The 26070-nt window shown below is 34.2% G+C and overlaps 2 protein-coding genes across 2 annotated transcripts; both read right to left on the bottom strand.

The window, feature by feature from the left end:
• Nucleotides 1-114: 114 nt before the first annotated feature.
• On the bottom strand, nucleotides 115-14529 carry LOC120338251 (ATP-dependent DNA helicase PIF1-like). Its single transcript, XM_039406211.2, has 14 exons — nucleotides 14263-14529; nucleotides 12338-12464; nucleotides 11865-11993; nucleotides 8644-8726; nucleotides 7994-8132; nucleotides 6998-7140; nucleotides 6282-6415; nucleotides 5715-5829; nucleotides 5320-5426; nucleotides 4829-4946; nucleotides 4423-4551; nucleotides 3495-3615; nucleotides 2405-2580; nucleotides 115-1369 (listed from the first exon to the last, which is right to left on the bottom strand). The coding sequence occupies exons 1-14, from the start codon at nucleotides 14476-14478 to the stop codon at nucleotides 1148-1150; spliced, it is 1959 nt and encodes a 652-aa protein (XP_039262145.2). The 5' UTR covers nucleotides 14479-14529; the 3' UTR covers nucleotides 115-1147.
• A 4207-nt stretch (nucleotides 14530-18736) lies between these two features.
• Nucleotides 18737-25638, bottom strand: LOC120337828 (translation initiation factor eIF2B subunit gamma-like). Its single transcript, XM_039405721.2, has 11 exons — nucleotides 25429-25638; nucleotides 24431-24582; nucleotides 23048-23204; nucleotides 22500-22588; nucleotides 22051-22178; nucleotides 21325-21470; nucleotides 20517-20704; nucleotides 19956-20042; nucleotides 19722-19870; nucleotides 19416-19519; nucleotides 18737-18946 (listed from the first exon to the last, which is right to left on the bottom strand). Exons 1-11 carry the CDS (start codon nucleotides 25586-25588, stop codon nucleotides 18891-18893), a joined length of 1416 nt encoding a protein of 471 aa, XP_039261655.2. The 5' UTR covers nucleotides 25589-25638; the 3' UTR covers nucleotides 18737-18890.
• Nucleotides 25639-26070: the final 432 nt, after the last annotated feature.

The following is a 26070-nucleotide window of genomic DNA, read 5'->3' as shown; positions in this document are numbered from 1 at the left end:
AATAACTGGAGTTTTAGTTTTTATTTATACGGATATACAAGCAAATAAATCCGTTACGCAAACAAACGCAAGTCAGCTAAAACTGACATTGTGGTCGAACGACACACCTCGCACTAACAGTTCGAATTCTTTATTAAAAGTATAAAAACACAGTGATAGATAAAAATAGATAGCGAAATGATATAAACACTTATCAATATCCTATTATCACTTAATCACGAATTCAACACTCCTTATGAAAATTGTAAATGACATGTCGGGCCAATGCGAATTAAATTTTGATAATGAGAATCACGCCTCGATATTTTTGTACCAATATCAAATACAAACATCACGACTTTGCAGTACACTTGTTGGATAATCAGAAACGCAGAGGTTATTAAAAAGATTACCAGGAATTCAAGGCATTACTTTGGATATCTATAATTTAGAGAAAGACTGAAATAAATTCAAGCTCAATGTTTAACGAATTGTACCGAATGTCACATTAAGGTGTGCCGGTGAATCACGAAGGATGTCAAAATTTGGTTCGATTGGAAAATTTTTTGATAAAAACGAAACAAACGGAAATTTTTCAAAACAACAACAATTAGCCGGACAACAATTGTGCAAAACAATCCATAAGTCAACTTCGTGTCCAGAAAGAGAGGCTTCGTTTAAAAAAAAAATCGTTCACCGGCTCTACCAAATTCGTAGGTATGACTCAGTAGTATAGCAAAGTAAATCGTGTGTGAATCGCCAATGACAAAAGCATGATTTACAACATCGTCGACACCATTACCTTAATTAAAACATCATGATAAGCGTATTAATCACTGTATAGCGATTGTGATTGGCACTGGCGTCATTTTACAAAAGAACAATTTTACAGCGCCATGCAACATATTAAATTACTCACCATAGGATTGAATAATGGTTACAGAAATCAATAATATTATATTGATTCAGGTCAATAAAATCATTAGATAAAAACAATTTTTTGGCAGTAATGAGAAGCCGACAATCAATGCAATATCAGAGAGACGACGCATCATAAATACTAAAAATATGAATAAAATGCTGAAAATATAACCCATGGCCAGGCATAAAAATTCACATGATTTATGTAGGACTGGGAAAGTACTTTACGGTGATATAATTCTGTTAATTAGCAACCTAGTGGGATCATCTCCATGCTTTCTTCTGCAGTCTGTTCTTGTCTTAAACGTCTGTAAAAACGCAGAGCCTCCAAGTTAGAACGGACACAGGAAGGTGTGAAGTCTATCACACGTAATCCACGCAAACTACGTGCTCTTGACAACGCAACGTAAGCTTGTCCACACTCAAAAACACGAGATAGGCACATTTCCACACAGTCTAATGACATGCCCTGTAAAACAGATTAATATTTTGAAATAGTATAAAAATAAACTGTGTTCTACTTACAACTGCAGTTTATAAAATTTAATTCAATCCGATAATTTCAATTATAAATTAGTTTGGAGTGGAGTGGCTTATCGTCCTAAGCGTTAGGAATACGCTTGCCACACACCTCTCGAGTACACTAGGTGGGTTCACAGGTTCGAATCCTGTGTGGACTAATTATGCGTGAGAGGATTGCTGGACTCCTCGGCCCTCGCCTCCGTAGCCCGGACGAGAGGTCGTGGTTCGCCATATGATTAGGCCAAAAGCAACTAATTAAGACCTTATATTTTGATGGTGGTGCATTAACCTCCATCACAGGGCTGTTCAAACTGGGAGTCTCGATCCACCGGTGGGTTGCGAAAGGGCTCAATTGGAGTTGCGGTATGTTTGAAGAACTTTATTAAAGTATTGACAAAAAAACATTTTATAAAATATCAATCGAATTTGAAAGATTTGGATCCAGTACTGAGACCCACGCCGACTCACCCACCATCAACAAAATTGAGCCAAGATTTGATCTTTTGTGCGAGAAAACTCAAGCACATTGGTCTCATTAGAAGAATTTTTTTTTCAAAGTTTTTATTTTTCAATATTTTCGGTACTATTAAATTTTGTTTTAAATTTATTTTAGTTGCAGAAGTGCCATGTGGGCGCTCCCGAAGTATGTGTACCAATATTGAGGTAACTAATTTTGTTCGCCCACTTTACATCAAGTTGTGTGAAGGGACTAAAACCTATGGGCAGGGGGTATGTTTACTTGGCAACACAGACACTTTCTGACTCGTAATAGAACTAAAATGGACAAAATCGAAAAAACTATTGCCTAACCCTAACCTGGTACACATACTACGGAAGTACCGCCAAGTGGGTATGATGAAAAAAGTTTGAAGAACACTGCTCTATTAAATGCAATTTGACACGATACCTAAAGTAGTCCAAGCTAATACTATCAGAATAACAGGTATGAGATAGTGAATTTGATATAACTGAGAAACTTTACCTGGCTTTTATGTATAGAAATTGCCCATGCAAGTTTGAGTGGGATTTGTTTCCGCATCGCAAGTATCTCTTGAGATAATTTCATGGACCAACGTTCATGTTTTATCGTTGTTTCAACTCCAGAAATGAATCGAACAATTGGAAGACCAAGATTTTCAGGTTGACTGTCTGAATTGGCTGAAAAGTAAAACCAACTTGATTTTAAATTTCTGACATTATATATTTTTTAGTGCTATATTGCCAGCTAACGGATGAACAATTTATAATATTAATGTGAATGCCGTCACTTTTAAAAGGAACGATATGTAAAAAAACATTGTCTTGTATTAATTATTCATTTTCGCAGCTATACAAGCAGTCGAAGCACTTATATGTCGATAAGTATTTTAGCATATCCCTGGATGGCGAAGTTTTACAATAATTTTTTTTTTGGGTCGCTTGAAAAAAAAAGTAAAAAGTTGATAACCACTGATTTAGATCCACATGAATATATTTGTATTATAATAGTGGACATCCATCCTCATTTCTTAATGTTCTGATTATTCAATAAACAGTAATACCTTGGTAGTCGAACACAATTCGTTCAGGATTGATGTTCGACTAATGAATTGTTTGAGTACTAAAACTTTTTTGCCATAAGAAACAATGGCAATTATTTTATTCATTTTTACGCATTTCAAAATACCGGAAATATGAACAAAACGTGTACCTAAACGGAATTTCTGTGGGCTTTATGGGATTCGCACCTTGTGGCTTTTCCACTTTCAGATAAGTCGTGAATATTATCGTACCCGTTACCGGCTACTGTGACAGATTGCATGCCGGTACTACTTTATTTTGGTGTTTTGGCCTTGTTGTTCACATATTTGAGCTTAGCTTTCTTGTTGAATTGTCAAGATGCGTGGTTCAGGTGACGTCATCTCACTCAGACACCAAATTTCTATTCGAGTACAGCATTTATTCCTTCATTTTTTTGTTCGACTACCGAATTGTTCAAGTATTGAGTGGTTCGACTACCGAGGTATTACTGTACTGTATCTATAATCATGAGAATTTGGTACAAACAAATTTGTTGAAAATATAACACATACCTAACAATTGTTGCTTCGTCAACTTCATTGAATGATTTTTGCTGTTCGTAAAACCAGTTACAACACCACGAGCACCATTTACCAAACCTCGACTGACATCTAAATTCTTTGTTAGCATTACCTGAAAAATAGTAATATTTAAATATGAAAAAATGTAATTAATCTGTATATATTTTTTGAAAAAATTTGCTCAAAGTCAAGTACACTCTTTTAAAATAAAGAAAACTCATCTCTGATCAAACTTATAGGAGACCATGGGGCGCTCCAGGAGTGTGTGTACCAATATTGAGGTAACTAATTTTGTTCGCGTACTTGACATAGAGTTGTATCAAGAGGGGTTATATTCACTTGGGTAACATGAACAGTCCCCGAACTCGTAATAGAACTGAAATAAGGAAAATTGAAATAAAATTATGGTCTAACCCTAACCTGGTACACACTCTAAGGCCGGGAGTACCGGCCATGGAAATGCCAAGACCTGTTAGCAATACCACTATAATGATATTATATTTACATAAAAGATTGTTCATACAAAAGCCAATCCAACCAAAAGTTTTAGCACACAATTTCAACAACTTGTTGACATAAGGTCATTTATTTGCTCAATTTATGAAAGATTTACATGTTTCAACTTTCAAGGTAGAAATCAGAATACATTTTATAGGATTTGAATTTTTTAGTCTCAAATTATTTACACAAGTTAGATACAAAAGGTATTGACTTGAAGCGGAATATCTCATCAAGTGTTACTGATGGGTAATGCACCATTAATCCAAGTAGTTGAAGTAATCCATAACCATGCGCAGCGTTGGATTTCTTTTCATTGTGAGTCAGGGTACATGGTCTTGCTTTGGGCAAATTATTTATGAAAACAGTACAACTCTTGAATATCAAAACTCGGCCAATACTTTGATTAATCGACGCTCACCTGAGCACCAAGTTTCAAAGATATAGTCCTTGTGTCAGGCAGGGCATTGTCAAGTATTGTAGAATAAGCTGATGAATTATCTTCAGACCGATATGAACAGGTTACACCAGACAGCTTCTCCAACTGAGACTGTAAAAATAAAACAGTGACCACAAAGGGAACTAAGAATTATTGCAAGGAGCACACTCGCACATTTTTGATTATCACATATGAGATTTGCCAGTTGTTATCATATGAGATTTATAGGATTTTACCGACTTAGCCTGAAGAAAAAAAATAAATAAGATATTGATAGAATTGTATAGCTATTCAATTTTATTGTTAAATTGCATTAACCCAATGTGAAATTTTATTACAATCTTTAAGACAATGCTTCATCTGGTATGTATTTTTATGATTGTAATACCTTATTAGTATGATCGACATCTTCTCTGTGTGTGCACAATCTTGTAGCTAAAATCCCATTCTGTTCTAAGCGATTTCCGCTGGTATTTTGCAAAGTTGTCAATGAACTTTCAGTGCATCTATATTCGATCACAAAAAAAAATGTAAAATGTAACAGCATTTGAATAGCATGTACTGGAAAGTAAGATTGCTCCTACACCAATGCAGATGATACAACCCTATAGATTTTGAATTATTATTCAAACTTAGAATTGCTAGATTTCTTATTATTAAATTCTGTCTACCACTCCTTCTACTAGTGCGGGTATTCACTATCGTTCATTACATTGTCATTGAATATCATAAGGTATTAATGAATATCATCAGTATTGCCCAAGGAAAGCAGTTGAATATGCAAAAAGACAGAAATTTGAGACTTAAGATGATATTTTTTGAGCAAACTGTCTTAAAAATGAAAAAGCTAGCGTTGTACAAGATTATATTTGTCATTACCTTCCAATCCTGATATCTTGTAATAATCTGACAAAAGTGGGATCAGTCTGTCGATAAACTTGTCTCAACTCAATACACTTTGTTACACATTGTTCCCATGATTTTGCCTGGTAAAATTATTGAAAATGAACATTTTTTATTCAACAAAAGTAGATTTTTTCCAAACTGACATTATATACTAATCAAATATGACAAATAATACACGGTGTGTAAATCATCTTAATAGCTTCAGTAACTTTTAACATTTAGGTGATCGTCCATAATTTTGCTAAGAGATGAGTTTCATTTACCTAGTGTGCATAACGTTGCCTTGAGCAATATAACTTCAAAAATTTTACTGAGATCTTTAATTTGTGATTTCAACATTAATAAGCTGAAGATATATTTTATTTTACCTTAAAACATAAATTCTTTTTGTCTGTTCCCTTGGAAACAGGAGGAAGTTGGAAAAAATCTCCACATAGAATAAGTTGAATCCCACCGAAAGGCTCTGAATTCTTTTTTGCAACCCTGTTTCCAATCAAAAAGTTACAAACATGGTACAAAAACAGACAAAGCACAAGGATTTAATCTGGGCACAAGTTTTAACTACAAATTAAAATAACCCCGATAAGTCACAAGCATCGCAAGTCTCACGGATTCATACAGCCAGGAAAACAAATGGGTCACATTCAAATTCATTATGAAATACTATTAAAAAGTGAAGAAAATATAATATAATACTAGTAAGAAAAAAAAAATTTCACGCTCCATATGAACCCAATTTTCTATTCCACAAATATCTTATTTAATGTATGTATCATAAGGAAAATTTTACAGTGATCTTTTACCAATCAAAATTCTAACATTTGAATTACATCGAATTCCCGGTATTTACATTTCTATTTCGTAAATGACTTAATTTGGTGACAAAAATGTCCTTTAATAGTGAAATACACAATTTGGTTTAATTGATATAGTACCTGGCAATTGCTTCCATTTTATCAAAAAAATCACCATCTATCATAGAAATTTCATCAATAATGAGATGATGGCATTTTCTCCATTGTTTCAACACATTCGGCCGATTTATGATCGATTCAATGCATTGTTGAAGCTGTGATATTAAAAAAAATTTCATAGTAACCTGCAAAATATTTCTACCACAATCAGACATAGAAAACATGTAGCCTACAACTCTTTGTAATAGATAGTCGACAGAAATGTGTAAATATATTCATTTCAATACTTTGAGTCATGTGCAAATCTAAACGTCCGTAAGGTCAATAAGAGATCAATTTCTTTCTGAGTGAGTGAGTGTGACCTTGCTCTGAGCAAATTTTTGCTCAGACTTGACAAAATATAACCTCGAGACTACAAATTCCAGCTTTAAAAATGTCAGGTCTCTCAGTTCCTGTATGACAGACTTTCATCTGCCCAATATAGGATTTCAAAAAGAATGTAATTATTTGAATCAATTACGAATTAATTTAAAATTCTTGATGAAAATATTAAACCAAAATATTTTCTTTTGATAAAATTGTTATTTTGTACAATTAAATGATTCTTTGAGCAACTCCAAAAAAACTTTCATTTTTATTTTAAAAAAATAGAAAATTGAGAGGCAATCTTATAATTGTTCATTTCAATTTCCAACACTAAAAATTCAAATTTCCGATATATATGTATATATACTCACACTGCCAGATGCTCTTCCCATACCAGCGAATGAATGAAGTGTCATGCCACCAATCTGGCATGCTGCCACGCCTGTGCTCGCTGTGACAAATGTGTGTGCAGGAGGTAACATTCCAACTATGTACCGCAAAAGAAAGGATTTTCCTGAAATATATAGTATAGTATATAGAAAGTATATAGATATGAAAGTATATAGATGTTTCAATAATATCGATCGTCCAATATTACGACTGACGAATATAGGGGAAATCAGTATCTGAGAGACCAAGAGCAGCATTATGGCTATCAGTTATTTGTAAAGATAGCTACATATATCCATCGCTCAAATGACTCTATTGGGCTGCCATTTGACAACAGATTTGATTTAAAGAACACCCACACAAGATGTGTACATCCAATCGAGTACAATATGTTACATAAATAACGAGCGTCCTACTAAAAAATGAAAACCATTAATTCAATAACCAGTTTTGTGGGTTTCATTTATTTTGGGACATCCAGTACTTGTTCTTTAAATGATTTAAAAATGGTGTATAATAGTAGTGTCACTCACAACCATCACTTTAAGTGTATATTATGAACAAGTTCATTACAAAAAAAACAAAATGATTTCGGTCCTTCCGGAATATACAGATTTGTACATGGAAGTAACTGCTCGTCTGGTATCTTGTTTTAGGCATAGATTATCAAGTACTATATATATATGATTTGAGTTTGGTAATTTGTATCAAGATTAATTAAAATAAATTAACAGAACAGTATGATTTCAATTACATTCATTCTACTGATTTGATATTTACAAAGAGTAATATGTTTTTGAAAGAACATAATTTCTTCTAATTTAGCAGGCCTATCCCATTTATTATAACTAGGATAATGTGGTGAGCATGGGTTTTGGATCCTTAATTAATATTCAAAGCCCCATTAACACAGGACATAGTTGACAATCATTTATTGCTACATCTCAATCATTTAGTATATTGTAAAGCAAATGTACCTGTTCCTGCACTACCAGTAAAAAATATATTCAACTTGTTTTTCACAGCAGTAAGAACTCGTTTCTGTTCCTTGTTCAATTTTTCTGTAGAAAGGCTCAACATTCTACGCTTTGGTGGATTTTGCTCCGATTGATTGGCCTGTAACACAAACAAATCATCAATGAAAGTATAATGATTTACAGTATAACAAAATAATTTAAAAAGTGATGCTGCAATGTATGGACAAGAAGGCCAAAAAGAAGTAGTATCAAATCTTTTACAATACCGATAGTCTGACCACCAGATCACAAAGATGTGATCACGGAACCACGGCATGGTGCTCAATTTTTAATTTTGAGGACATCATCATGTAAAAACTTTGAAGTGAAAAACGAATCCCAGAGCCCATGAAAATTTTTGAAATAAATAATAGTAATAGTCTTCTAGTGACAACAACAAGCTTTAACCAAAGAAAATATTAAAGCAATTGGTTCAGTAGTTCAAGAGAAAAACAATTTTTTCACAACAACAACAACAAAATAACAAAACGATCCATAGGTCCACTTCGTTTCCAATATGTAAGATTGAATCTAATTGTAAAACAGAATTATAAATTGAAGTGAAGCAATGCTATATAATTGATTCTTGTTTCTCCAGATAGTAGCAATACCTGGTTTTCATTAGTTTTATCTTGTAATGGAAGTTTTCGTTTACGATTTACAAAATTTCCCTTCTTCGAATCTTTAGTTTTGGCTGAAAATAGAAAAGTATGAAAGAAAAGTATAAACAAACGAATACACTGAAATACATTTCCAAGCTTTTTCATAATACAATCAGGTGTTATAACGCACCATTCTGGTTTTACATTGAATTTGAATCTAATGTAAAACCAAAGTGCTGTGAAATCACAACACAAACAAATTTGGGTGCTACTTTGGTATGCGATATCAGTGATTTTAGTTGGGGTTGACTGAATTCCATGAGAATGTCTTTGTGCTTTTGAGTAGGGCCCGACCGATACTGCCTTTTTGAACCGATACCGATACTGCTAGTTTTCCAAAACTAGGCCGATAAGCCGATAACGATACCGATGTTTCTTCACATAAAAAAACCGCTACAAGTAACAAACAACACTCTGAGAATTCTGTGTTTTTCTTGCAAAAGAAATAAATGTTGAAACTCATGCAATGATTATAAAAAAATGCAAAACCCTTTACCATGTTTGCCCCGCTGTCACGAAGAACTAGGAACACACGGTTCTTGTCAATATTCCACTGTTGCAGTAAATCCAAAAAAGTGGTTCCTATGTACTCTCCAGCCAGACTGGATTCCATGGCAGGTGCACGCCCGAGGGCGCTAGCGCTCCGCAAAAATGCACGCGAGCGAAATCAATTTTGCACGCCGAAAATTTGCAATTGCTCACCAATGTAAATCGGTTTAAATGGTTTTAAAATCAATAATCCAGTAATATAAAGATGCCAAAATATTATACCTCCACAATTGTCGACAAATACCAGCTTGCAAGATTTAGTCTGATCGAAATATTGCGAAGCAAAAAGACCATGGACCTTTCCCCAACCTTTGACCCGCGAAAAATTCCTCTCATTGTTACGTCTTTTTTTTGCATCTTGCTGATTGGCCAATGTCACGAAGTAAACAAGGAAGTCGATGCTCGGGGAAAGGTCCATATCGTGTTGAATGATAGGAAATAGGAATCCCGTGAGAATAGTTATGGACGAAAAGATCGCCTCCGCACCAATGGCCAAGTACGGCTCTGATTCAGCGTATTTTTCATACAATAATTTTACACGAATGTACTGAACAGTACCGGTATCTAAAGTTGCTCAAACACTCCCAAAATTAGTGACAAAGTATGAAAATAATGTTTGGGGTCAAAGGTCAAACGTCCATTTTGCTCTAATTTGACGTATTTTTTATCCATTAATTCTACGTAAAAACACTACCAAAATTAATGACAAAGTATGTCCATTTTGCTCTGGTTCAACGTATTTTTTATCCAATAATTTTACGCGGATGTACTGAACAGTACCGGTATCCAAAGTCGCACAAACACTCTCAAAATTAGCGACAAACTGTAGAAATAATGTTTGGGGTCAAAGGTCAAACGTCCATTTTTTTCTCTGATTCAACGTATTTTTTATCCGATACCGGTAATTTTACGCGGATGTATTAAGAGGTATCTGATGTCAAAGTCAGTTGCACGCGAGTGCAGTTGTTTTGCACGTCGTGAGCTATAATTGCACGCCAGGAATTCTTATTTGCACGCGGGAATTTCTGATTGCACGCCCGATTTCTCGTTCAAAAAGGCCATGAAATCCAGACTGGCTCTCCAGTATGCGAGCCATGCATGTTTAATACAATTTGGAATCTTTCCCAATTACAATTTATAAAATGAACAGTCAAGCTCATAAGTGATTCTGTTGGTCCTGACCAGCAGTCTGTAGTAAATGCCAATCCATCGCCAGCATTTTCTGTCACGAGAAGAGTCATTATTTTCTGGCTCACAAGTTCATATATTTGTAGCAGCATTTCTGTTCTGAAATACTTCTCAGTCTTTAGGGCGTAGCGAGGTTCAATGGTTTCTATTAGCCTGCGGAATCCATCATCTTGCACTATTGCAAATGGCCTGTTGTCAGTGGCTATCATCTCCATTAATATTTTATCAAGTGATTTCGTTCTTGCGTCATTTCCATGCCATTTATTAAATTTATCCATTATGTGTTCCCATGAAGGTTGCCGATTAAACTGGGAAGCTTCAGCTGGCCTTTTTCGCGTTAACTGCGTCTGCGAAATCTCATCATACTTGCTCTTGTGTTTCGATCTGAGATGACTCCACAAATTACTGGTGTTTTTCTTTTTGGAATCGGCGGAACCTTGACTTAACAATGATGAGCATATTTTACAAAGTACACCATCACTGTGGCATACAAAGTATTCCCATACTTTGCTCTTACCGCTAGAACCAGCCATCTATAACATACCAATACAAGAAGTTAAATAATACCTTCAACGACTAAAGCGCAAAGGAAATCAAGCGCCGTGTAAACTACGCGAAAATTCTCTATCTAGCGTATATTATTTGACACAAATAAGCCGTTCACGTGTTCTATTGCTTCGATTTGTAAGCCACCACGCTGCAAACTTGCTTGCAAAGTGTGAAATCCCGTGTCGCAATCGTCCGTGAAACCGCTTTTGATAAGAGAGAAATAGAAATAGTGAAGAAAAAGAGTTTCACGCAGAACCGCTCTCGAATTAAACAAGCGATAAAACTGCTATCCCGGCGCAATTTTGACACTTTGGCAGTCACGTGATTAGCCGATAACTATCGGTAAGATTAGCCGATACCGATAGTTCAAAATTTGTGAAAAACAAGGCCGATATATCGGTCGGGCCCTACTTTTGAGATCACGTTACCAGAGTGTCACCAAAATTTGTCATCCTAGCTATAGTATGGAAGAGACAAAGCAGTTACAAAATTTTACCCAGTTGATTAGCAATTCAACACTGGTCATACAAAGACTTTCACTAGCAATCCAAATTTGGGTATATAAAAAATTTATATGAGAAATTCAAATCCTGTAAAATCTGCACAAGACCAATCATCAGTAGTAAGCTTCTCATGTTTCTGAATTTTAAAACACAAATATAAAAATATCAGACACAAAGTCCAAGCTCATTCTAAAGTCAACTTAGTTGAATTGCAACATTGATAACAATTTGAGTTCATGAATTTGAAAAAATCGCAGAAGCTTTTATTTTATTATGGGATTCACACATTTATCCCTGGGGATGATTAGACCGAGGAAAGTCGATAAGATGACTCAATCATATTATGTTGAAAATTTTTATGCAACAAAATAACTAATTTACCATTTTCCTTGTTCTCTTTATCAGCCCGAATCTGATTGACTTTGGCAATATCAGTTTGATTCAATGGACTGATTTCTTCTAAAGTTTTCGGAAGTCCGAGAAGTAACTTCTTTCGCAGACTTATTTCACCTAAAATCAAAAGAAGATTGATACGAAAAAAAAAAACACAATATGAAGAGTTACATATAGTATTACATGTTAATTCGAGTTGTTAGATCAATCATATCAAAATAGTTGAAATATGAATGATGCTCCAGAGCAAAATGAAGATAGTTAAAATGTGGATAAAACATTAATATAAAACTTTTTCTCGAAAAAATTAAAGCAGCTACCAAGATAGTTATGATAAACTGTTAGATACGTACATTGATATCAGTACTGATATAGATAACAAAATCAGTATTATTAGGTCAATGAGAGATTGTGCTCTCTAAATAAATTTTGAATATTTATATTACAAAGTTCCAAATAACCTTTTTGCCTTTCTCCTGTTATTTTGACTGATAAAACTTTGCAGAAATTTTTTAAAGTTTCAGGGGGACAATTTGCCAACATGATTCGAACATTGTGATTGGTTAGATGCAGAGATACTTTTCCTTCCTGTGAGTGTATAAGATATAACGAAATAAGGTTCAAAATATAAAAATGAAAAAGGAATTGTTCTAGGGGAATATAACATAATAGTTTGCTGTTGTTAGTATATATGTCTACTTATCACGTGGATAAGATTATAGGTTTCACATATAGAGGAAGGGAAGCCAGTAAGACAATTTAATAATAAAGCAAACTAAGGTCTGTATCCAGTCATCATTTCATTTCGGGTATGGAAATACTTAATGAGTGTATCGCTATGTCGGTATGAAGATAAGTTATCATTTATATCCTGCGTAGAGAAAATCATGTGATGGGCGGCCTCTCGTCCGGTCACCAATCCATCTCGTTTGAGAGCTTAGTTAGCTAGTTATTTGTGTAAAATACATGGACTTGAGGGTGGAGTAACCATATGGCGGTGTGGAGTCCAGCAATCCTCTAGCACACAATTATCCCACAGGATTTGAGCCTGCAAATCTATGTCGGATAATCGGAGCTGCAAAAGATTGCATATATTTAATAACGCTTGACAGCATAGGCAACTCGTCGTGTGCCGTGCTTTTCTATTTATATAAAGATATGATCTTAACTTTACGTTATATTTATTATAAAATATGTCAATACCGATTTAAGGTAGGTATAGTAGGGTGGAGGCTAACTGCCATGGACCACTCGCCATGCGACGGAGGTTAACGGGTATGCCTGCAACTGCACAAAGTCTCTTCTTGTAATGGGAGATGGAAAGGTGGCTGTTTTACTCACAACTACAATAGTGAGGATAAATATATTAAATTAAATGTGTTTGGTTAGAATATTGTGAAAGGGATAACAAAGTGACAGGAAAACGTGCTTATATACCGGTACCGGTACCAAAAGGCATCCCAGTATCGTACGGTACTAGACACGAAAAGAATGTATCAACTTATCATTTGCAGGAGCCTTCGTGCAGTTGCAGGCATACCCGTTAACCGAGGTCGCATGGCGAGTGGTCCACGGCGAGTTAGCCGTCAGCCAATGCAGGCATACCCGTTAACTGCCGTTGCATGGCAAGTGGTCAATGGCAGTTAGCCGTCAGCCAATGCAGGCATACCCGTTAACTGCCGTTGCATGGCAAGTGGTCCATGGCAGTTACCGTAACTGTCAGCCGTATAGTACAGTATATTATAAGATACATACACAAAATCTGTTCAATTTTAGTGCAATTCTATCATGTTTATTTCAAATTTTAGAATTTTTTACAAAATACTAGTGATGAAAAGGTTAAAAATCACTATAGTCCACCAAAAGACTGAAAAATAATTTTTAAATTTCAAAAACAGTACCGGTAGGCAGATAGGGTAACGCTTTGTGTTTAGGTCAAACATATCACAGTATTGGCTCGGCGGTGTGGCGCATTGTGCTAAGCGTTAGGAATACGCTCGCCACCGCATCTCTAATTCCCCTTCCTGGGATCGCAGGTTCGAATCCCATGTGGGGATGAGCATGTGCGAGGAGATTGCTGGACTCCTCGTCGCCGTAGGGTGAATCACGTAACCGCTGGTTGGTTACGGTACGGCTTCCTCCACCATCAAGTACATGCTTCCGAAAACAAATAACTGCCTGACTAATCTCATACCCGACCTGGTAACCGGACGAGAGGCCGTGGTTCGCCATATGATCAAGTCTTCATATCGGCTTTCCTCTCCCCCGGGATAAATATGTAAAATCCTATCCTACCCTATCACAGTACGGTATCACTATCAGTCTGCCACTGCAGCACTGAAGTAGACACCCAACCTTACCGTTTACAACTACAGAACTAACTTACCTTCAGAAATTTACAGAAAAATTTCACATCTCTGACTACGAATTTCTGTAGAGATTGAATTTTTCCCTTCGGCTTCACTCCAAGAACAATTTCCTTGTGTTCATTTCGCCACAAGGATAATTCGCCTCCTTTATGGCATTGTCTCTTTAATACTTCTAAGCTTGAATTCATGTTTTCAACAGTAATATTGCATTGTATGAAAGTATTTGAATCCATTTCTGACAAAAAGTACAAGCAAAAGTTCACCGCACCAATACCGGTATACTGCAAAAGAACTGAAGAAGCGAAATGTTTATATTTCGACTGATGACGTCACGGGCATTTAAATTTTTAAATAGCGTTACGCATGATCAGCAGTGCGTGGCGATATAAATTTTATATTCGGAGAGAGAGAGAGAGAATTTTTATTGTTTCGTCAAACCAGAAAACACATACAATATATATATGATAGCAAAATGAGAAAAATTAGATTTCGGTAGATGACAGGGTGGTAACGATACGACCATTAACAGTCATCTGAGTCGGTTACCACCCAAAGCAAGCACATGAATAAATAAATTAATAACACAGGTTCTGTAATATTACACTCTCAGGATATACATATGGAAAAAAAAACTATATACACTATGGAAAAAAAAATGATATCTAATTAGAGATGAGAAAAATTTCTAATCGGGATTAGGAAGTTATTAAATAAATTTTAAATAGAGAGGAGCAAAAAATAAGAATTCCATACCAAATTTATTATTATTTATTATATTAATTTACACTTTCAATCTGTTCTGAATCTTTTGTGCTTACACATGATAAAATATGAGGGATATGATCACAGGGAAATTGAAGGTTCTATGAGTGACAATAATGTGTTGTGTGAAGAAAACCATAGATTGAGATATGAAATATAGGCATAACAGTAGTACAATTTTATATTTTCAATTCATTAGGGTGAAGAAAAAAAGCAGGATGCATATGGAACTTCTGCGAGATTTACACATTACTACGCAAAACAGGTATTAAGATGGGAAACAATCAGATTGGTATTGCAACACTTCACAAATAATTTAGAAATAGACAAATATGTCTATGAGTTGAAATAGATATGTGATATTAAATAAATTTTGACAAGGCTGGGTCAAATTAAATCACGATAGCCCAAAATATATTTCGCCTTGTAGTAATTATTGCATACACGAGGTTTAAACTATTAGAGATTCTGAACAATTAGCAAATTTGTCTATATCACTATTGCACATTAATTAAAAGAATATTGATCACATTAAATTCAATACAGAGTATAATACGATATATATTAGATCAAGGCCCTCCTATCCTTTGTATCTAAATTGCAATTAAGATGAGCAATTATGGGTTATTAGTTATACATATATGGCAAACTAAGGGAAGGAATAGTCAAACTATTGTATGTCACAATCAGAAGAACACAATGTACACAACTACATTATAATATAAACTAAAATTATGACCCAGGGCAGTCTAGTTTCAAGCCATTGTAGTATGAACCACAATTGGATGATATGAAATGGGTGATATGATATATCACATTGTAGCTAAATATGTACTATATTTAGGACTACAATAAGATTAGCACCTCGGAGCTCGCGGATTTCAAGTTTATCTTTCTTTACAAAAACAGGCATGATATTTTATTCTTTACACTATCGACAGGTTTACAATCAAAATAAACCCAACACAAAAAAGCGAGGGAAAAATAACACGATTTTATTCTTGCATGCAGATATCGTTTGGTATCGCAAGTGTAAAACAAAATAAGATTTTTCATATTTATCCCGGGGGAGAGAAAATCCGATGATACGGCTTAATCATAAGACGAACCCCGGCCCTCCTCCGGTTATCAGTCCATGTGGGTACGGAATTTGAACCACGCCATGTAATCAAGAGATGCAAGAGATTTCATTCTTCATTCTCCATTTATAAAGTTAAGTCAAGCTTATATTACATACATGTTACTTGTTCGGCAACATGTGCTCTTTATTTATATATTTCATAACTACCGTAATATTTCATTTATAGTGACCCAAATCATGTTCCATTCTTTATTTTCTATATCATAAAGTTAATGAGCCAATCTTGTATTGCATTCATGATATTTCCTTGTTGACATGAGCTCTTTATTTGATTTTTTCTTATACTCTATTACTATTATTTAATGTTCATATTCAAAGTATTCGAAATCAAGTTATAAATGTTACATTTCTCATTTTCCATTTTATAGAGTTATGCCAACCTTATATCTACCTTCAAGTTACTTCCTCGCTAACATGTGCTCTTTATCTCTATATTTGATAACTACTATTAATATCACATTTGAAGTGTCCCAAATCATATTACAAAATGTTACATTCTTTTTTTCTATATTATAAATTTAATATGCCAAGCTTTTATGCATTCATGATATTTCCTTGTTGACATGAGCTCTTTATTTGATTTATTTTTTGATTGCTATTATTAAATGCTCTCATGTAAAAGAGTCCCTAATTGTGTAATAAAATGTTCCACTCAATTTTTCTATCTTATGAAGTTAATATGCTAAGTTATTAGCTCTTTTTCATCAACCTTTGACCTACCAACGATATCTCAATACTTTCCTTTTGAGATCCCTGGCTAATCTATGATAAATTAATCCATTTACTACCAATTAGTGTAAAAATCTGGATAAATGGCCTTGATTTATGAATTGTTCTATTTCTATGTACAAACACTAATATTTGATGTTTATTTTTAAAGTGTTCTGAATCATTTCACATAGTGTTATGAAATATTGAATCTTATTTATTCCTACATTAAGTCAACTGTTTTGTTTTTGCATTAACTTTCTTGATATTTTAATATCGATTGTTTGTTTATACAAAGTTTACAATGTATTGCATTTTTGAAATGCATTTTTTTGTTGTTTAAACCAAATTCTAATTTGTTTTGATGACTCAACCCATGCATCTGATTACATTGCACTAGTGTGTGTAGAATAGAACTCTACCCATATTCGCTTGTTCAAAATCCCACTTGTTATGTTTAACTTAAATTCATTCAATAAAACAAGTTACCCAAATAAGGGGTAGCTTGTCTGACCTGCTTTCCCACTTTTTTTCGTTTTGATCATTTTATATTTTGCAATATAATTTCAATTTGTGCAAAATCCTATTATTTAAAAGAATGCTTCCATAATTAAGAATAGTAAATTCATGTAAATATTGTACATAGTATAAATCGTGAGAGACATTGAAATATTGACACGAACCTGTTATTTTTATGCTTATTTAATATAATTGGGTGGCAACTGACTCTGATGACCCCCAAAGGTCGTATCGTTGCCCCCCAGTCATATACCGAAAACTATTTTTTTTGATATTTGTTCATGTGTGCATAAATTGTTTTCTTGGTTTGACAAAATGAAATAAACTCTCTCTCTTTGCACGATGCGCCACACTTATCCTAAATGCATATATATTATTGCAATGGGGGTAGTAATGTTGACTATCGGGTCAAACTTGAGATCTAGATTCAATCATTAGTTCGTCAAATTTGTGCTTATTTATCTTTTCATAATAGTAGCTTGTCACCGCAACTCTGATTACCCTGCGCGATGATAATTATGTGCGAGGATTTCCGGACTCCTCGCCGCCGTAGGATGGTTCACATAACTGCTGGTAGGCGACGGCTTTGTCCACCATTCAATAGTTTCATCGATAATAGCAAATGGTGTACCACCTCATAAATCTGAAAACACTCCCTCCCAAAACGAACGAAAAGCTGGGGGCATACTGCACTATATTTTTTGCTCGAACCCCAGAATGAACCCTACCCCGCCAACACTAAATCTGATTTTCCCCTCTCAACTAGCTGGTTTCACTAATTTAGCCACAAAACTCACTCTATTTATCAAGCCATCACTTCATATAAAATAAGCTTTAAAATATCGATCAACTAATCAAACTTCAAGCATTACCAACTACTAATAATGGAGAAGGGTTTGTAATCAGTGAGCGCAGAAATTTTGGTATGTGCGCACTTTTTTGGAAATAACTAATATTTGTGCAAAAACCAATGAAGAAATTTAGGCGTTCTAACCGGGTAATAAGTGGGCCAACAACAGACTTTCTCAATCTGCCAACGGAGCACATTGTTACATTACATCGAAATGCGTGTGCGCACCCTCTGAAAGCTGTGTGCACGCGCACACGCGCACACCTTAGAGGGAACACTGGCGGCGATTCAAAATTTTAATAACAAGTTTTTGTTTCGAATCAAACCCACTAAAATCAGGTTCTCTTATCTCAGAACACGACACATAAATTCTCATAGATTTAACACATAACAAAAAACACGAATAGTTTCGCGCAAACCCCCTAAATACCACTGCTGCTCTCAACCTGATTACCTATGTTTATTCAATCCTATACGTACACACTATACAGGAAGAAAAAGAATATACGGATTAGACAGAAAGCAGAATCGATTTTATTCCGATATTCCCCTAATAGCAGCAGTAATAATTGCATCCACCAACTATCCAACAAGCATTCAGTGCTTAATCTCAAAGCATGGTTATTCAAATTTTTCTTCCAGGGCAACTTACTAATCTTCATCAATCATTCGAAATCCATCATGGTTGTACTCTCCACCAATGATTCGTTCGTAATATTTGCTGAAACGTAAAAAACAATGTGGATGCATTTTGAAAACACTAAAATGAGATCCATTTCAAGAGTCGTTACTAATATGAGAGTGGCCATAAACAATTTTCAAACAATACCCAGTCGGATTTGTTATTTTTTTATAGAAAAACTATTCTGCACATAAAGACCATTTAAAAAATGTGTACAGCATAGGATACAATTTTCCAGTTCTGCACTCCCAAAATAGTGGAATCCAACCTTGTTTTGCCATGTGCTATTTGTTAGCCAGCCTATTTTATCCAACTGCACACCTATCAACATTTTTATGTCATCATATTTTATGAGTTTCAAACTTTCCTTTTCGAGACATGAAACTCAATGAGCATTCTCCTACTAATGCTTAGCAAAAAGTGCCAACTTATCATTGATATTTTTATTTTCATATTCATTTTGATAACAGGTGTAGTTTATACGTAATGAAATAAAAAAATAACTTACATCCTGGTTGTAAAACATGTTGAGATCCGACTAAACAATCTTTTACAGTAGATTTTTCACCAATTTCCACATTTTCACAAATTACACTATTTTGGATAGTACAACTGAAAGTAAGCATAACCACCGATTACGGAAATTTTAACAAATAAAAAACATGACTATTAGTAGTTGAGAAAAAGTTCTTTTACAGTATTTGTAACTCTAAAACCATTTTTAGCAAGAAAATATAATTCCTGAAATGCCTTGATTGAGAGTTGACACTATTATTGCTATCTTAGAAAACCTTATCAACACTGATAAGCTTACCCATCTTTTATCACCACCTTGTCTAAAATAGTACAATTTGTTAGTCGAACTTGGTTTCCAATGACACAATGTTTTCCAATAGTACAACGTTTTACCGATACTTTGGTACCAATAACGCTATCTTCTGCTACCATGCTATCAGAACCAATCTGGAAAACAATATAAAAGTCAGATAAATACTCAATCAGGGTACTAATTACTGTTGAAGATCATAAAAATGAAATGACAAATTACCTGGGTTTTTTCTTCAACCTTCACACTAGTGTGAATTAGTGGAAGTTCAGCGACATTTGGAGAAATAATTGAGATATTTTTTGCCATCTGTAATTAAATATAGAAAAGATTTCATTAGTGGAAGTTCAGCGATATTTGGAGCAATAATTGAGATATTTTTTGCCATCTGTAATTAATTATAGAAAAGACTTAGGTAGTGGAAGTTCAGTGACATTTGGAGCAATAATTGAGATATTTTTGAAATCTGTAATTAATTATAGGAAAGACCTAATTAATGGAAATTCACATTTGAAGCAATAACTGAAATATTTTTTGCCATCTGTAATTAAATATGGAAAAGTCTTATTAATTAGCGAATATTCAGCGACATTTGGAGCAATGATTGAAATTTTTTTTGCCATCTAATTAAATATAGAAAAGACTTAATTAGTGGAAGTTCAGTGACATTTGGAGCAATAATTGAAATATTTTTTTGCCATCTGTAATTAAATATAGAAAAGACTAGAACAATTCTAACAAAGATGGATGAATGAAACTTAATGCCTAATTAAGAAGTATTACCAATCTGTTTGCTTCAACAAATGCTGATAAAGTGTTCACTCTCATACAAAATCCAGCTTCATAAACATAGGCATGGACTGATAACTGATCTTCTGTTTTATGACCGGAATGTAGCAATGGTTTTGTTTTCAAACTTAAATTAAGAACTCTTTCAATTGCACTGTCTTGTCGAAGATAAGAAAATATATCTGAAATATAAAATGTCAACAAGCTTTTCAGCAAATAGCACAAATCCTTAACACTTTTCCAAACATAACTCATCTTTCAAATTCAGATATTCACCAATCACCACACATTATTAATGTAAAGACGTCTGCTTGGAGCACATTATTACACTTACTCAAAAAGAATTGATTCGGCATTTCATCATAAAGTTATAAACAAACCCAAATAATAAATTCTTAAAATTCCTGAATAAAGAGGTAACTTGTTATTTAATGAGGTTATGTTTGAATTTCATACATTCTTGTGCTTGTTGTATGAGGTACGACAAACCAGTAAATGAAGCAAGAATGGCCAAAACTGATTAAACCACCACTCTGAATCTGAATACATTCTTATATTTTCAAAAGTATATCACAAAACACACATAAGTCGATGGATTCTCAATGTGTTTCAATTTGGTAAAGCAGGAATGGTAAAGACAGACACTGATTTTTTCGGTTCTCAGCATTAAATCTATGCCATTTTGATTTATTTTAAATGAAGACATTTTTATCTTAAGATTGTTAAGAACTCGTGGTTGGTGGCGTTCCTTCCCATCTGACCTGCTGAATGATGATGAATATGAAAAAAGATATTGCCGCACCTCTAGGATCAGACTCTATTTCGTCTGTTGTTGTGTTGGTAGGATCTGCAATTGATATTTCACTTTCTTTTGTAACTTCCGCAGGTTTTCTCCATTGCTTTTTAACAAGATAAGGTAAAAGTTCACCCCGAATTGATCTCTTTGACCTGCCAAAACATGCAATTTTATATTTTAGAATCACAGAATAAACATTAAACAACTTAATAATAATAATTTATATTTTTATATTTACACACATTGATGACTCTTAAAAAGCCAGGAAATAAAAAAATAATTAGGATTGTTTCAAATGCTTTGGAGATAAACAAAGAAAAAGCAGTCTATTGTTTGAATCAATTGAAATTTTTTTGACACCTAGTTAGTCTCTATACCCAAACAGCAGCCTTATGGATCCTTCATCCTTGTCTGGAGCATGTGTGCTTAAAACCCACTAATGAGAATATCTGAGCGGATCATGATTTGTTGAAGCGCAAAGAGCTTATGATCCCATCACAAGAATAAGAGCTAACTCACCAGGAGGAGGTATAAAGAAATATAAAAAAGCAGTGTATTGAATAATGAAAATTGAATGTTGAAACTATTTTAAAACTATGGAATTGGAAATGTGTTTTAAAACTCAACAAACTGAGCGACTGATCTAGCTACAATGTATAAATTAATATAATTTTAAATTCAATCAGTCTATTCGATAAAAAATACTGCAACAACGAAAAAACACTACAGTACTTGTTATGCGTGATGTAATCAACAACCCATTTCCTAATTATGTACATATGAACATCTGTAAGATCTGTTCGAACATGAATGCATGGTTGTTGCTTCAACAGAGATCTGCTTAGTGACATAGCTTCTTCCTTAAACAGAAATGAAGTTGTTTAACTATGTAAAACGGATGTTGAACAATTTTGCAATTATTTGATAATAATTAGTTGGTTGGTGATACACAAAAATATGGTGATGATGATTTATTTAGGAATTGAAATAATGACTAGCTAATGTGGTGTTAACGAGGTTATTAAAGATTCTAATTTAGTCCAAACTTCGCTAGTATGCAATTTAGAATTAATCGAACAATTTTAACAGCAATGATGTTGACTGGTGGTTGGAAACTTGGAATAGTTTGTAAACATAAGGTGTAAACTGTCGCTTGAATAATTATAGTTTACAATAGATACCTCTACATCTGCCTCATTTTCGAGAAATACAACTCTGCATTTTGAACATTTTGCTTTGCTGAGACCGATGATTTCTCTTGGCTTTTTACCTGTAAGGAAACAAGTTTAATATAATTTAAGGAAGCTCATATTGAGAGCATAATACCGACACAATTTAATGAAGAAAGATATTTTTGACAGGCTAGAATATTCATTTGGCTTGATAGGTTGCATGTCATGCTAACAGTTACAATTGTCCTTGATATTAACACACTGATGGCCCGCAGGAGTTTACAGGTGCAATACTAAGAGAAATACTTATGTGTGAGAATATTGCTGGACTTCTCTCGACATCATAGAGTATTACTTGCAAATACTGTTTTGGTCACGACTTTAAGCAGATGCATGTGGAATCATCTAATTAATTACCTATTCTCAAATCATGAATAATAACTAGAAATACTCCATGGTTCACTCTATAGGTGCTACACCACTTTTCACTCTCTCCTGAATAAAATTTAATACATCCAATCTTACACAATCTAAAGATATACAAATACAAACGTTACTTTTTCTTTTTGCTTTGACACCTGGAACATTCTCAAGTTCAGGCCGAGCAGGAGCAAGCAACATTGTGATGGCAGTATTATGTAGTCGATGAACATCTGCTAATCGGTGAAGCTCAAAGTCACATAGTATATCACAACTCATCACAAGAAGATCACACTGAAAATATACATGTTTGATTTACTTTCATTCTCTACCTCATTTTAACATAGACAATACACTGAATTGATATAAACAAAAAATAAAGTATTGATAATATAGGATCATGACGTTTTACAGTTGATCAAGCAGACATAAGAAATTCAGGTTTTAAGATAGGATAGGAGTTTCATATTTATTTCAAGGCAGAGGAAAGACGATAAGATGGCTTAACCCTTTCCATGCGATTTTTATTTTTTATTAAATAATCGTATTTGCTACGCCGATTTTATGCATTTGTACCCCCACAACTAATCGATCGACTAACGAAAAACTAATGATCCTCTGCTGCCCACTGACGGCTCGTTGGAAAGCTTATTCAAAGAGCTTCCAATTGGCAATTAAAAAAAAAAGTTTTTTCAAAAGTGGTGGTCTGAGTCACAAACCGGATAGGAAAAAGGCATTTTTTTTTCTTGGGAGTTGAAACTTCAAACCGTGATAAAAAATAGAAATATTCGCTAAATCCTTTACTGTTACCGCTTCGTGGTTGGCAAACAACAGCATACTATTGCTGTAGCAATTTCGTGATCTAACTCAAAATACTTTGGTAGATAGAAGGGATAATATGTCTTCTATTACCACCCAAAAACACCGAAATTTGCATAAATTTCAAAAACACTCCCTCGTTCCGCCGCAAATAAAATTCCCGTCGTAAACGAAAGCGAGATTCACCGTCGCTTATGTTAATCTCGAAGAAGACTTCTTGTCAATAAACTAAAACCCGGAAAAACTAGACCAACAGTTTGCGACGGATTGCTAAATAAAACAGTGGAGTATATCAACATAACCCGCCGCAATCTAGCGACTTTTGTCGTGGGTACGTATACCTGCCCACCGCACGGAAAGGGTTAAACATATAGCAATACACAGTTTTTCGCCTGGTTCATGCCAGGTATGGGAATATTCATCTAGCTATTTGTCTCAGATACAATGACATGATGGTGGTGGTAGCTGTAACCCTACGGCGACGAGGAGTACAACCATCATCATGCACATAATTATCCCCCACAAGATTCGAACCTGTGAACTCTTTCAGTGTGTGTTTCTAACGCTTATTACTATGTGCCTACTGTACAGGCCTTGTCTGTATTTTGTATATAGATAAGCGGCTATTGTTCCAATATTCTTCATGAAAATATGTAAATAAAGTTCAAGTAGACAACAGACAGATAACCGTACATGAATACCTTTACTTTATCCTTGATATGTCTAAGAGAGTCTGTCGTTCCCCAGTCTAAATCTTCTGATATTCCCACAATATCAGCATTTATATTTTTCAGTGAAGATATTGCTTGCTTTACTGAATTTACTATTGAATTCATAGTAATAATTATGATTTCTGTAACAAGTGGAAAGGATAGATCTTAGTTAATAACACCTGAGACCCATTTGCTCTTTAAAAGTACAGTAATGACGGATGCTGACTTGAACTTCAAGTAAGAACCATTATGTAATATTTTTACTTATTTTTTTTTATAACTCGCGGTTCTGTATTAAATTTATATTGCATGCTTGACAGCCATTGATCAGGGCAAAAACACAGTAAAGTACAAACATTACTAGGTCTATTGTACTTTGGCAATTATAATATAGAAGAAAAAACATAAAAATGAAACTAAATTGCACAATATTTGATTTCATTTTATTACACATAAACTATGTGGATCAAAATTGCACAGCAAATGTATTTGGTTTGGAATTGCGAATGCGTTTCATAAGCACTAACAAGCGTTGCGAAGCAAATGTATCAAAATACTGGCAGTGCCAATTGAAAAAATTGCATGGAATTAAAGTGATTTAGGCCCATGTTCTATGAATAGGTGAAAATTCTGAAATCATTCAAACAGATTTACTGTAGTTCATTATAATTTTATTTAATTATGGCATGGGACATATTTGCCACATAAGAGTTGAATAAGGAATGTGTGAGAGTGAGACATAGCAGTTCGGAACTCGGATATCTTAAATTATACAAAGTCATTAAACGTCAAAACCTTAACAACAGAATTGTTTTAATGGGTGATGTAACGTATCGAAAACACCATCAAACTGGCCATTACAAAATCATGTCAATAAAATTTAATCGTATCGAGTTTAATACATATCTCCAACTTGACCATAAATTTGCCTAATAAAACAGCTGGTGAAACAGCTAATCTGCTGTCTATATGTAATTTGTACTTACCTCTGAAACCAACTCTTTCCAGTGTATTAACTGCATACCAGATCAGAGGTTTATTCCCAATAGGTAGAAGAGGTTTTGGAATGCTGGACGTTAAATCACTCATTTGATCACCCCTGCCTCCAGCCATGATAACAGCTTGAAATTCCATATTTTTTACCATATATAAGTTTATCAGTGCTATTCTAGTTTCTGATTAAATGAAATTATAAGTATTAATTGCATAATTTAACATATATTATTAAATAAATTAAATCCAATCCAATGATGATTAATATAATATAAAAATAGCCTTGATTGAAAATAATCTAATGTTTATATTAGGCACAAATTTTTTATAGAAGTTTACCAAATGTATTCACAAATGCCCACTAAAGGACCTGAGATATTAGCAAATAGCGATTTCCCATTACTTAAAACACTTCAAGTGAATACTGTCTGGAAAAACAGCATTTACTGTACAGCCTACAAAGCAGCTAAAAAAATAGACAGTGTGAAGATTCTACCTGCTTAACAAATTCAGTTTTCTCATTATACAGTAATTCTTTTATTATAGCCAGGTAGTACCATAAGCCTGCATCTGTGCTTTTCAATGGACATGCTTAATTATGTATGTGGAGAGATGTCTAACTTATATTGAAAACA

The sequence above is a fragment of the Styela clava genome, chromosome 10 (assembly GCF_964204865.1).
Source record: "Styela clava chromosome 10, kaStyClav1.hap1.2, whole genome shotgun sequence".
Lineage (NCBI taxonomy): Eukaryota > Metazoa > Chordata > Ascidiacea > Stolidobranchia > Styelidae > Styela > Styela clava.
The sequence above is the reverse complement of the archived record's forward strand: the minus strand, read 5'-3'. Positions and strand labels throughout refer to the sequence as shown.